Raw genomic sequence first — 13699 nt, 5'->3', positions numbered from 1 at the left:
AATTTCACATATATCCTAGGCATACTCTCCCCCTATTCGGTGCGCAATTCGATTTATTTTTGCCTCATTTGCCATCTTAGAAGCCTATCAGGAGCTACTCCTCGTATGGGCCCTTTCGCCTTAATGAACACTCATTGCTTTTATCAGACCGGGGTTATTACAGCAATATTGCGAATTTTTTTGTGAGATTGAGAGATTATTTTGTGAGTAATTGGGAGGGCAAAATGATGTGTCAGTTATATGGTGTAATTGAGGATGGTAAACATCGAAAGTGCTTGTGTGACTCGAGTGTAGTTGTACTATCTATTTTATTGCTTTATTTACAGTGGAATTATGTGTTGCTCTCCTTGTGGACATTGGTTACACCATTCAAACCATGTAAATTCAGTGTCCAATTTATTATTTTATTTTATTGTTCAATTTTTCATTTTCCCACAACAATAAATTTGTCCAAAGGGTATGTTTTTAGTGAAGGTTCACCCCTTCTTATGAAAACGATCAGCATAATGTTAGTCAGAAGAGTTCTTTTGCGATCTATATGAAATATTAATGGATCTATGAATCTCGTATGCAAGTACAAATTCTAATAAGTGATAATCGCATCGACCAGCTTAACGTCCTAATTTCCTCCAAAGTATAATAATGTTAAGGGATAATGAAACAAATGGGTCATGCACTTTGGCCTAATATGCAATGTGGCCCTTGAACTTTAGCCTAACATACAATATTGTCAATTAACTTTTAATTTGTTCAATGTGGTCCCTAAACTTTGAGTAAATGTTTGAACTAATCCTTAAACTATATAAAAATACCCAATGTTATCCTTTCAATAATTTAAGTTCAGAGACAACAGTGAACATTTTCACATTGTTCAGATATTAATTTGAATATCTACCGAAAGTTCAGGGACCACATTAAATAAATCAAAATTTTTGGGACGATATTGCATATTGGGCTAAAGTTCAGGGACCGTATTGAACAAATCAAAAGTTTAAGGATCACATTGCACGTTGGATCAAAATTTAAGGATAATTTGTATCATTTTTCTTAATGTTAACAACTACCCGTGTATTCACACAAATCTTCAGCTCATGCAAGTGCTAGCACTATCGGTGTTTTGTTTGATTTATGTTATTTGACTTTTATTTTTTTATGTTAAAAATTGGTTTTTTCTGGACCTTTATCTTCAAAAATCTTCGCACTTTATGGATTGACTCCATTGAGAAGCTCATCCAAGATCCTTACCACGAGGCACGGCTCAAGAGGGGAGGGAGTTCTTTAGTCAAATCGAGAAACAAGAGAAACATTTAATGCTTCTGGCCTGTTCCTCATTCCCCACTTTGGTGGATGTACCTTACTTTCCACGGCGAGAAGGGTCGGTCATCGAATGTGACCAACCAACTCACTCTCTCATAACTCACATGTCCTACAAGAACCAATCGCTCGCTTGAGGAAACGACAGGATTCAATGCGTGCCGCGTTGCTGTATTCCTGTCAGCTACTCTCCTCATCCGGTCTTCACCAAACCGTCTTGAAACGATCGAAGAAGTGTTCCTCGTTAAAACTAGGGTGCAGCAACTTGTCGATTCCGACTTTTAAGTCGTGTCGTATTTGAATTTTTCCTAACGAATTCTTTCACGTTTGGGTCTCATCGCAATTTTTTTTTTGTAATAACAAGGTGTGTTCGAACCTTTTGACTCTATTAATTCTCACTGACTGTCATTTTCGCATGCATCCGATAAGACTCCAACCACGCGGGGTTGGTGAGCATTACCAGCCAATGCTACTTTAAGGGCATGCGAGACGCAACAATTCGAGCATGGGATTTAAGACCGAGCCAAGCGTTTTACCTCGGCAAATGAGCAAACTGTGGCTGTTATAAATCGTGGGAATGCACATTGAGCATCAGAAACGACAGAAAGCTATTCCTAGATCCTGGAAAACATGAAGTGGTTGGTGTTTCATAGCCTTGCGCTGTGTCTTCTCTCTCACTCTGCACTCTCACAGACAGTGATCAAGACTCTCCCAGGATTCCCCGGTGAACTTCCTTTCTATCTCGAAACTGGGTCGGCGAAACATCTACTCTCTCTCTTATCTCTCTCTCTCTCTCTCGAATTCTCTGATCCTTTCCCTTTCTCTTTTGTTGCTGAGATTTCATGTTTTTAACTGTTTGGGTTGTTTTTGGTGGTGATTAGGTATGTTGGAGTGGGAGAGTTGGAAGATGTGCAGATGTTCTACTACTTCATCAAGTCGGAGAGGAGTCCAAAAGATGATCCTCTGGTGCTCTGGATCACAGGAGGCCCTGGTTGTTCCACTCTCTCTGCAATGCTGTACGAGATTGGTAAGTCTAAACATTCAATAATCCGGTAATGTTCATTTTCTGGAAAACAAACCGAACCTTAGTACGATGCGGAGATGAGAGTAACAATGTCGCTGTAGTAACCTTATCCCGGCATCCGTTGGATTATTGGACCTTTCGAAGTTCTGCGAATAATTTTCCCCCAGAAATCTTATATGACAGCCTTCATGTCAAGTCGGCATTTCAACACTCTTAGCAGTATAGTTAGGTTGTCATATAAGGTTTTCGTTTGCGGGTCAAGTAGAGAACAGTCAGTGTATTAGCCGAAATTGATCAAAACTTAATCAGTTTTCTTAAAGGAACTGCAAGCTTTTGTTTATTTCAAATCGATGTCGCGTGCGAGAAAGTATTTTAGGTAAAAAACTGTATTTTAATAAAGTGATCGCGTGTAAAGATGAATAAGGAAATCTAAACTTTGGGATACTGAAATTTCTAAGTTTGGACAATGGTTACTTAATTTCTGGTTGTATTCAGGTCCATTCACGTTCGACTACAAGAATTCAACTCCAAGCAGACCAACTCTGAAAGTGCATGAATATGCATGGACAAAGGTAACAAGAATTTGATTCCCTCCCTTGCCGTGACTTTGGCTGCATCATCCCCAACATTTAATTGGTTAATTTGCAGGTCGCGAACATCATATTCGTAGACGAGCCCGTCGGGACCGGGTTCTCGTACGCGAATAATTGGGAAAGCTACAACGTGAATGACAATATTTCGGCCACTGATACTTACGAATTTCTCAGGAAGGTAAAGTAAAGAGATTCTGAATAAAAAAAATGGGGAAATTTTCTATATTCGAGATATTTATATTTCACTGTAACTATTAGGCCCGAGCCATTAGAATTTATTATATTTTACTCTGATTTTTCTGTTGCTCGAGGTGGGATCCAGTGGCTTACGTTGCGCCCTGAGTTTCTGAACAATCCACTCTACATTGGTGGTGATTCTTATGGCGGCTTTATCAATCCAATGGTCACTCTGAAAGTTGCTGAAGGTATGCTTTATTTTTTTTAAATATAATTTTGTGTATCTTTATTAGATAGGGCAATGACCTAAATGGTCATTGAACTTTGGTTCCTAAATTTTTCCTGAGCTTTAACCCAATGTGCAATTTCGTCCTTGAACTAAATTTGTTCAATGTAGTCACCGATATTTTGATACATGTTTAGTTTAGTTCCTAGACTATATGAAAAAGTTTAGTATTTTCCTTCCATTAATTCAAGTTCAAGAACAATATTGAACATTTTTATATAGTTTAGAAATTAGATTGAACATGAACCAAAAGTTTAAGGACCATAGTGAATAAATTAAAAGTTTGGGGACAATATTGCACAATTGTGTTTGTGTATCGACAATTCATGTCATTACAAAAATGTTACGACATGATTATGTGATGTTTTATTAAAGATGAGTAAATATGTGTTGATTCGTGTCAGTTTAGAATTAAGTAGTGTCCTGTCGAGACGAGTTTGGATTTTTTTAAATAAATTCATGTTTAGGATTATCATCCCAGCATCGACCTAGGATGTGCACATGTAACCTTCTCTTCTTAATAATCCATGCATTTTGAAGATGTGAAAGGGAAACAAAATCTGGCTTGCGGTCTACGACATCGAATTTGGTTACCAAATTGGTTTGAGAATATTTTCTCTAATATTAACCAGTTAATCTCATTTTTCCATCCTTCCAGGTTTATTCTAGAATAAAAATTCTCTTGCTCACACAACAAATTGTCTTAGTATTTTTTGGACCATTGAATTAAATAATTGATAGGTTTGTTCAATTCAAAAAAAAAATGTAACTTATAAAGTTAACATAAAAGTAAGTACAAAAAACTAAGAGAGCGCATAACCCATCCGCAAAGTATATTTTTTTCTATTTATTTAAGTGTAGAGAATTAATGATCACAAGAGCAAATGTCCTTTCCTTTACCTATCCTTATAGATTTTGTTTCCTTGAAAACAACAATCTATATGAGTTTAGTCGAATACTATACTTTGTTCCAGGAAATGAAGCGGGCCGTAAACCAATAATGAATCTTCAGGTAAGTATCATCAACCATACTAATACCATGTTTCTTATATGCATTTTCCACCCAAAATGCCAACATCTATTGATCGAATTTGATTCAGGGGTACTTGGTCGGAAACCCCGTAACGAATTTGCCAGGTGACATAAATTCAAGAGTCCGATTCGCTTATCTGAAGTCTCTTATATCCAAAGAGCTGTATGAGGTAACGATCTCCAACATGTCTATGGTAATTTGTTTTTTCATATGCTTTGTCAAATGGTCTATGTCGAATCATAGTAGAAAGCAAAAGAAATAGTCCAAGGATGTTTGGAATTTTTATTTGTTCTTTCCCAAAATTGACTTCTCTATATTTCAGTCAGCTTACGAGAATTGTAATGGCAATTTCATAAACGTGAACAAAAGCAATGCTGCTTGTGTCGATGACCTCAAACTCGTGACTATGGTTAGTGGGCATTCAATTTTTTTTTTGTTTGGATCATATATTTTCCTATTGACAATTTCGTGGTATTAATAAACCTTCGCTTTTATTTAAATTGACTTTAGTGCCTGGAGAAATTAGATATAGCAAACATATTAGAACCGAATTGCTTCTATATGACTCCAAAATCAACGTTGGATGGTACGTGGGACCCGAGCTTAGTCAATCGAGACCCTACACTTCTTCCCTCACATGATCTTCATGGGCTCTGGTGCCGGGTAAGTATCCGAATGATTTGTTTGTTCCCTTTCTATTTGCAAGTGAATAAATAAACAAACTTATATCATGATCTGACTAAACAAAATAAAATAGAAAACTTAGACTAATACACCTGGTAATTGAGACTTTAATTTTCAATTCTCATGTATAGATTAATTTATATCACAATGTCGTTAATTAAATCTTTGACTCTGTTGTGATATTATTACGTTTCTGTTCATTATCTATCATGTCATTGAAACCAAATGATAACCGGCTCTGAGTAATCTTGATATTTAAAATCAAAAGTTCATGAAACTAGTTTAAGCATACAACGGTTGAATTAGAAATAATTGCTATTCCCGAAATCCAATGTTCGGTGGCGTTTTACTGTACGGCGGCCAAGTGAGTCATAAACTTTTCAATTGTGTCCAATACAGTTCTAAACCTATTGTACGGCGGTCAATTTAATCTTAAACCTTTTAATTGTGTCAATTTAGTCCTAAACATTTTAACGATTTGTCAATTTAGTCTTAAACCTTTTAACGGTTTGCCAACATAGTCCTTCTGGGTAATTTTGGTCAAAAATCACTGAAGGACTATATTGGCAAATCATTAAAAGATTTAGGACTACATTGACAAATCATTAAAATGTTTAAGACTAAATTGGCAAATCGTTATAATGTTTCAAATTAAATTGGTATAATTGAAATGTTTGGGACTGAATTGTCCGCTGTACAATAAGTTTATAACTTTTTGGATAATTTTCTTAGCCTCTGACAGGGCAGCAAACCTGTTATTATTTATTTTCTTGTCGAGATTCAATTTAGTAGATATATTAGATTCACCTTTCGATATTTAATATATGTGTTTTTTTCCATGTAGATCTATAACTACGTGCTCTCCTATACTTGGGCTAACGATAGAGCCGTTCAAGAGGCACTTCACGTCCGACCGGTATGTAATTGCCAATACTACAACGAAACGCAGTAAAATCTGCAAAGTCATATGATTTCCTCCTAATTAAATTGTTAATTATCTGTTTATTTTCATTTTGTTTTCGAGTAAAAATTTGATATGCCAGGGGACAATTAGGAAGTGGGTTAGGTGCAACGAAAGTTTGTCTTACGATTATAGTGTCCCAGAAGTGATTGAATATCACAAAGAGCTCCTAAAAAGGGGATATCGAGCACTTATTTATAGGTAATTAAATTAACAAATTCCTTACCCTTTTTTTTGGGGTTATTACCCAATTTACTTGAACTTTCTCGACATGTAGTGGTGATCATGACTTGGCCATCCCGTACGTGGGAACGCTTGGATGGATCGAGACGCTGAATTTAACAGTATCTGATGATTGGCAAGCTTGGTTCGTTGATGGACAAGTTGCGGGGTCAGTTTCGATAATAACCCTTTTCTAGTCTTTACATTTTTGTTCTAGACGGAATTTTTCTGCACACTCGATTTATTTTATAGGTTAATGAAAATACTCTTATCTTAATTTCTCGTGTTTGTGTTTGTTTGGTCTGTTTCTTAGATACACGACGTTATATTCTTACGGAGAAGCCTATCTTACATATGCAACCGTCAAGGCAAGGACAATTTGCCCCCTCTTTTTAAGGAATTTAGTTTCACAATTTCGAAGTTGCTAATTATTTGTGAAAACATCAATAAACTGTCAACTGGTTTTGTGCAGGGAGGAGGTCACACAGCTCCAGAGTACAAGCCTAAAGAATGTTTCGCCATGATTAATAGGTGGTTTGCTTATTATTACCTATAATTAAGAGTAGTAAGCTCCCTTTAATATGAGGATTTTCGTAATAACATCATCAGTGTAATAGCATCTGGTGGAGATGAATGTTTCCATCCCCAAAGCCAAAAGGTCCTCAATTTGCATGAATGTTATGCAATCCAAATATGTGTTATGGGGTTCCGAATCGGCATTGGTGTTCAAATAGATATCCTCTCTCATCTCTATAAATCCGGTATTCGATTAAGCTCCTCGGGGATTTAATTTTGCAACCCTTAATGTGTTTTTATTGTGTAAACTTTGTTTTTTTTTTTGGTCAGAATTGTTTAAACTTTGTTAATGAGTGGTAAGACGACATTCGATGAGTACCTGAGTAGGTATACTTTGCATTTGCCAATGCACCGACATATCTTGTATTATGTGCAATTAAATACTTTGAAAGTCGAAATGCTCCATGTGGAATAATGTTGTACAGGAGCTCCGACGACATTTCTCGTTGAGACGATCCGTATTACGCACTAGGGAGCATCGCTTCCATATGCACCTCAGCAATCATCGGGCGATGGATCCAAATACATCGATGCTTGCAGGGAGCAAATGTTTCGGGAGCACCTAATTTTATGTTCTAAAAAATTCTGTCTAATCTCAGATTAATACACAGCATTGTACCAAAATTTAATGGAGATTATTGGAAGCACGAGGCTGTCGTGTCTCGCTTAATTTTTTTTCTGGAGCTAATGACAATGCTTCAATCATAAGTTTTCCCTTATTCACGCTTAATTTTGGTGTACCACACCTTCAACGGTGAGAAGGGGCGATGAACCCCTCTACTCTAGTGCACAAACTTATACTGGGAAAAGAACTGAAGGCACCTGGCACGTTCTAGCGCTTTACACTCCACGAGTGACCGTAAAAGTTGCACACATCTCGATCGTTGTACATGACGCAAAATGCAATTTTAAATGGACGAATCTCGTCTCGACATGACATGAGTCTGTTAAGCGGTGCCCGAGTCAAGTCAACCTTGTAATATTGCAGTTTACTATGCGCTAACTTGGTCTGTTTGATCGAGCCAATTACAGAGCAAGAAAAACGCAAGAAGATCCGCGTTAGATCCCCTTCAAAGCACGAGTTTCCACGCATTCTGAATTCAGATCGGTTGGTCTCCCACATCATCCACAGGCTGAGCTTTTTTTTTTTTTTGTCCAGAATAACGATATTCATTCATATCTTAAGTCTTGGCTTGCGAGTACAATGGCAAAGCATCAAAACAAAGTAGACTCCAAAGATCAAGAAGGGGGTAGAGGGTCTAATTCCGTGGCAGGGAATTTTTTCTTTGAGCCTTAACTACCCAGTCTGTCACTTTGTTAGACTCTTTAGTACCATGGGCCAATTTAATATCAGAAAAGTTTTTCAACAGATTTTTGGCTTTCAAGATAAGCACACGTATATCCCACTTGAAATGATCTGCACTTGTAAGAGCTCTTACCATGTCTACAAAATCGGATTCTAGTTAAAGGCAATCCATAGCACGTTTAGAGAAGAAAACTAGCGTTTCTACAAGAGCACTGACCTCGGCTTGAGCTACAAAGCTGACCCTCATTGTTTTGGCAAATCCATCTACAATTCTTCTGAGGCTATCTCGCATCACACCGGCAACTGCTCCCATCGTTGAACCTTCAGTAAAAGAAGCGTTGATATTAATCTTCAGTACTCCCTATTTCGGGTTTCGCCAAATCTGAGGTAAGTCTTGACCTTCAACAGCTTTTTCTTTTCCTAAATTGTTTCCTCGTGCTTCATTATGCGTCAACTGAGTTGAGTTCACTAGCTGCTGTGGACTTGGTTTTAGTCTTCGGAATATGAAATTGTTCCTTGATTTCCAAATAAGCCAAAGGACAGTCGCAAGTAGCTCGAAAGGTACAGGTGTGATGCTAAAGTTCAAGAGCCATTCTTCAATTCTTGGGAGACCTTGATTGGGAATCTTGATTTGTAGCGAAGGATTGGACCAGACTTATTTCGTCCACGGGCAGAGAAGAAAAACATGCTCAAGAGTCTCGAGATGCTTCTGACATAAATCACACTTCAGTTCTGGTACAATACTCTTTCTAAATAGATTTTCCTTTGTTGGTAAGGCATTTTGACATACTGCCCATAGGAAAAATCGAATCTTCGGTACTATATTTGCCTTCCAAATTTTAGTCCACAAAGCTCTGGGGGTTTGATATGAAGAAGATGCTTGATTTGGGTTTGGTTTCTTTGCAAGGTCTCTGTTCCTGTTATAGCCGCTCTTTAATGTATAGGACCCATATTTGGCATTTAACCAAACCAGTTTGTCTTCAGTGTCATATGACCTCAGTGGAATTGCAAGAATTTAATTGACAATCTGTTCATCAAATAGCTGCTATAGCATCGGTTCATTCCGCTTTGACTCCTCCTGGACAATTAACTTAGCTACCCTCTTAGGCTCTCCACTATTAGCTGGACCACCAATAACTCTCTTGTGTAGCCATTTGTCTTCTCTAATGTTAATCTTTTCCCTATTACCCACATACCACATAATGGAAGGATGAATGGATGCTCTCCCCATTAGTACACTTTGCCACCCCCATGATGGTCGAGTCCCTTTCCCAGTATGTCAGAAGTCACAATTAGGGAAGTAAAGCCCTTTCAATACTTGTGTCCACAATGAGGATGGGTTTTGAGTAATTAGCGATGCTTGTTTGCCTAACATGGCCCCATTAAAAGTCATTAGATCCCTGAATCCAAGTCCTCCGCTATCCTTCCTTCATTTTAGCACATCCCAATTCCTCCAATGTAGTCCAGCTTGTTTTTCACCATTTTTCCACCAAAAAGATGCAATTTCCTTTTCAATTGCCCTGCAAATGGAGACGGGGATTTTAAAAATAGACATAGTATACTGTGGTAATGCTTGCACCACTGCTATAATGAGTATTTCTTTTCCAGTTTTTGACATCAGATTTTCCTTCCAACCTTCTAGTTTCATGTTTACTCTAGCTAGTATCTAGTCAAACAATTGTTTCTTTGATGCCCCCCAGTCCGAAGGAATCCCTAAGTACTTCCCAGTCTTCTTTAATTCTAGAACTCTAAGCTCATAGGTCATATTCTGTCTCAAACTCTGTGGATAATCCCTGCTAAAATATACCCCAGACTTGTTTAAGTTAATTGATTGCCCAGAAGCAAAGCAGTATTGATTCAAAATAGCTGCAACATTCTGGCATTCCATAATCGTTCCATCGAGGAAAAAGATTAAGTCATCTGCAAACAAGTGTGAGATAGCGTGGGGTAGAATCTATTCAGCTTGATTCCCTTTATACTTCCGTCCTCCATTGCCTTTTTCATCAAATAAGATAACCCATTACCCACCAAGATGAACAAATAGGGAGAGAGGGGATCACCTTGTCTAATTCCTCTTGATAGTTGACAATAGGGTAGAGGCTCTCCATTTAGCTCGACACTAAAGGACACAGTAGTGACGAATTGCATAATCCACTTCACCCTTTGACAGCAAAAACCCATTTTCAGCATGCAAGCTTCCAAAAAATCTCATTCAACTATGTCATAAGCTTTTTGCATATCAAGTTTAAGCACTGCTTGGAACATTCTCTTTCTCTTTCTTATTCTCAGCTGATGTAGCACCTCTTGGACAATTAAGATGTTATCCTGAATTTGTCTTCCACTCACGAAAGCACTTTGCTCTATAGAAATCAAGTATGGCAGGCATATTTTCAATCGATTAGCTAAGACTTTTGATATAATCTTATATGCAAAGTTACACAAGCTAATGGGACGAAATTGTTCTAGTTTTTCCGGGTTTGGGATCTTTGGGATGAGGGATATATATATGTTCTATTCAACTTTGAGTTGAGATACCCTGAGTGAAAAAAGTTTTGTACCTCCCTGAATATTGCTTGCTGTGGCTCTTTCCAGTTATGCTGATAAAACTGGTCGTTTAAACCATTTGGTCCTGAAGCTTTTGTAGATCCCAACTGGTAAGCTGCTTCAGTTACTTCCACTAGTGTCACTGGCTTTGTCAACATCTTGTTCATGTCCTCCCCTACTAGACAAGGGTATTCCTCCAGTGTTAGTTGGAAATTTCGAGGACCAACTGATTCAAAGAGATTACTGAAAAATTCAAATGTTTGCTGCTTTAGTTGAGTTAAATCATGAATCCATTCCCCTTCTTCATTTTTTAACATAGAAATTTTGTTCCTCCGTCTCCTCTGAATTGTTGTGGCGTGGAAAAATTTAGTATTTTTATATCCCCATTTCAGCCAATTTACTCTCGATCTCATACCCCAGTACATCTCCTTTTGTCTCCACAACTTCTCCATTTCATTCTTCAGAAACTGCACCCTCTCTCTTTCACAATGCAAGTGTCGGTTGTTGGAGATGTCCTGAAGTTCTCTCTTTAAAAGGTCTATTTTCTTCTTTCCATTGAAGAACTTTGCTTTGCTCCATTTAGATAGAGCTAAGGATACTACTTTAAGCCTTTTCAACAAGCCTTCATTCTCCAATTCTACTGAATGCCAAACTTTTTTAATGATCTCTCCACATTCCTCTTCTTCAAGCCAAAAAGCCTCAAATTTGAACTCTTTTTTCCTTTTCACTGGCTCGAGAAAAAGAGACAATAAAATAGGACTATACTGGGCTTTTCTTGAGCCACAAAAGCTCCGATTGCTTGAATTGTCAAGGGATTGCCCAACCCTTGACAATTCTAGCATATAAAATTCATATGTAACCCGGTGGCTTATTAGGGCTAGCCACCAAAGCCCATTCCATTGTTCCTGACACCACATGAATAGGTGTATCTAGCAATTGAGTCTCATCTAGCATCTGCGAGTTTGCCTTTTGTGTTTCATAGGGGCTGTATGAGTAGGTGAATCTAGCAATTGAGTCTCATCCAACATCTGCGAGTTTGCCATTTGTGTTTCATAGGGGCTGTACCTTCGTTTCTTCTTAGCAGCAAATTTCTTAGTCTCTTTAAGCTTCTTGTTCTGAGCAACTTGTGGATGCATTCGCACATCAGGGGAGGGAGAGCCACTGCTCTAACCTGGATCAGGCAAATTGAAAGGAATAAAGTCCTCACCCTGCTTGGCTTGCGATTGCATACTTGTATCCCCAGACACTATGTCCTTTCCCTTTTCTACTTGAACATGATTGGGATCAGTTAGATGGTGCTGGATATTACTCGTAAAAGGCACAATCTAGAGGGAATGTACTAGAGTCTCGGGGATAATTTCCTCCTCTATGTCCTCCTCCTTTAACTCCCCATAAAAAAGCTTCATAAAAGGATTATGACCCTGTACTTGGACCTTTAGCCACCGGCCATAGAGACACTTATCCTTAGTTTCCAAGTTCTCATATTTGAATTCCACTTCTTCACAATAATTGGCGTAATGCCCAAATCTACCGCAAGAGTAGCAGAAGTCAAGGAGCCTCTCATACTTATAATCCAACCAGAGCTTTTTCCCTCCCTTACTAGCAATAAATCCAGATTTTAAGGGGGTTGTCACATCTAATAGGAATTTTGCCTTCCCAATTTTGTGAGCAGCAATACCCTTCGCATCAACCTTCACATCCATAACCAGACTAAGACTTTTAACAGCTCTAAGAATCACTTCTTCTATAAGCCATTCAAATGGAAGTCCGCAGATTTGCACCAAAAAAGGACACATGTCAAACTCATAACGGTGTGGAGACATATCTGGCTCCCATTTTTTGAGAATCAATAGATGGCTCAAAAAGGACCAAGGACCAGTCTCATACACCCTCAAAAGTTCTGCCTCAGTCATAAAAGTAATGGCATAAATCCCAGATTCCAAAAAGGAGAAGGTTACATTCTCAAGTCTCCATGCTCTCCTCATTGTGTTTTGGAAAGCTAGAAAGTTTATCTTTGGGTTTTGAAACAGCTTGCCAACGAGGGTAAGCCTACCTTCTCTAATTTTCCTTGTAGGAACCGCTTCATCCATTGCAGTAAATTCTGTTCTTGACCAAAGTCTGCCTAATTGTTTGCTAAGTACTGTTATTCGAATTTCTGATTCCTCCTCTCCCTCTATGATCAAGTTCCAAAACAAGTCAGAGCATACAAGATGACTTACCCGAGAATAGAGGTATTCAAGTCAAATCTTAAAGACCCACTAAGAGCGATCTGGAGAACATCGTTGCTTTCCGATATAGACTTCAACCTAGAAATTTGTTGGATGAGTCACCGACCATAAAACACCTTTACCAAAACCTCACTGGTAGTGCTCGAAAGTATAGAGTCAGGCAAAAAGGTTGAGGCATCATGACTGGGTTTTGGGCTTAAGGATCGATTAGGGTTTATAGGTTGTTAGGATTCAACAGAATTTCCACTCCCTTTGTTGAGGAGGAGCCACTAGTGTAGAGAAGAGCGTTCATATCGTGTGAATCACAAGGGGCTAAATAGAATAGAGAAAACAAGGATTAGGGCTTTATGAGACCTACCACCAAAGGGCAGAGGAGAGCTCTTCAAGACGAGAGAGAAATACAACTTTAAAACATCATTCTTTTCTTTGTTGTGGCTGAGCCTGCTTGATCCCCCATATTTTATTGGATCAACTCTAATTAGATAAAAGTCACCATTCACAATGGCGCAGACCAAAGTCTTCATTGGATATGATGGCCATGCATGACGAACATAATCTTTGCAAGAGTCGCAAATGGAGCGTGAATGAAATTCAGCTCCATTGTCACACCTAAGAAATGCGCTCTCCATTCTCCAAAAGTATGAAGTCGTCGGCGCTTCATTGTCTTGCTCTGTGTCTTCTCTGTTAGGATGTATGTGTGAGTTGTGTTAGAGAAGTTCCCCATTAAAAAATTGGCGTGATGTTGAGCAGT

At 38.3% G+C, this 13699-nt stretch overlaps 2 protein-coding genes across 3 annotated transcripts; one reads left to right on the top strand and one right to left on the bottom strand.

The window, feature by feature from the left end:
• Positions 1-1732: 1732 nt before the first annotated feature.
• On the top strand, positions 1733-7029 carry LOC115690882 (serine carboxypeptidase-like 17). 2 transcript variants are annotated; one of them, XM_030617368.2, is made up of 14 exons: positions 1733-2038; positions 2196-2341; positions 2834-2910; positions 2987-3109; positions 3254-3356; positions 4369-4406; positions 4495-4596; positions 4750-4836; positions 4938-5090; positions 5956-6027; positions 6155-6273; positions 6350-6463; positions 6608-6662; positions 6767-7029. In XM_030617368.2, exons 2-14 carry the CDS (start codon positions 2230-2232, stop codon positions 6848-6850), a joined length of 1239 nt encoding a protein of 412 aa, XP_030473228.1. In that variant the 5' UTR covers positions 1733-2038; positions 2196-2229; the 3' UTR covers positions 6851-7029. The 2 variants fall into 2 exon arrangements, with proteins under 2 accessions (XP_030473228.1, XP_030473227.1); XM_030617367.2 differs by having other exon boundaries at positions 1740-2066.
• Positions 7030-12045: 5016 nt separating this feature from the next.
• On the bottom strand, positions 12046-12810 carry LOC130136941 (uncharacterized). Its single transcript, XM_056307570.1, has one exon. The coding sequence runs from the start codon at positions 12808-12810 to the stop codon at positions 12046-12048; it is 765 nt and encodes a 254-aa protein (XP_056163545.1).
• Positions 12811-13699: the final 889 nt, after the last annotated feature.

The sequence above is a fragment of the Syzygium oleosum genome, unplaced genomic scaffold (genome assembly GCF_021117445.2).
Source record: "Syzygium oleosum isolate NSW1041296 unplaced genomic scaffold, Sole_v2.1 Sole_v2.55, whole genome shotgun sequence".
Classification (NCBI taxonomy): domain Eukaryota; kingdom Viridiplantae; phylum Streptophyta; class Magnoliopsida; order Myrtales; family Myrtaceae; genus Syzygium; species Syzygium oleosum.
Note: the sequence above shows the minus strand (reverse complement) of the source record. Positions and strands in the feature narration are given on the sequence as shown.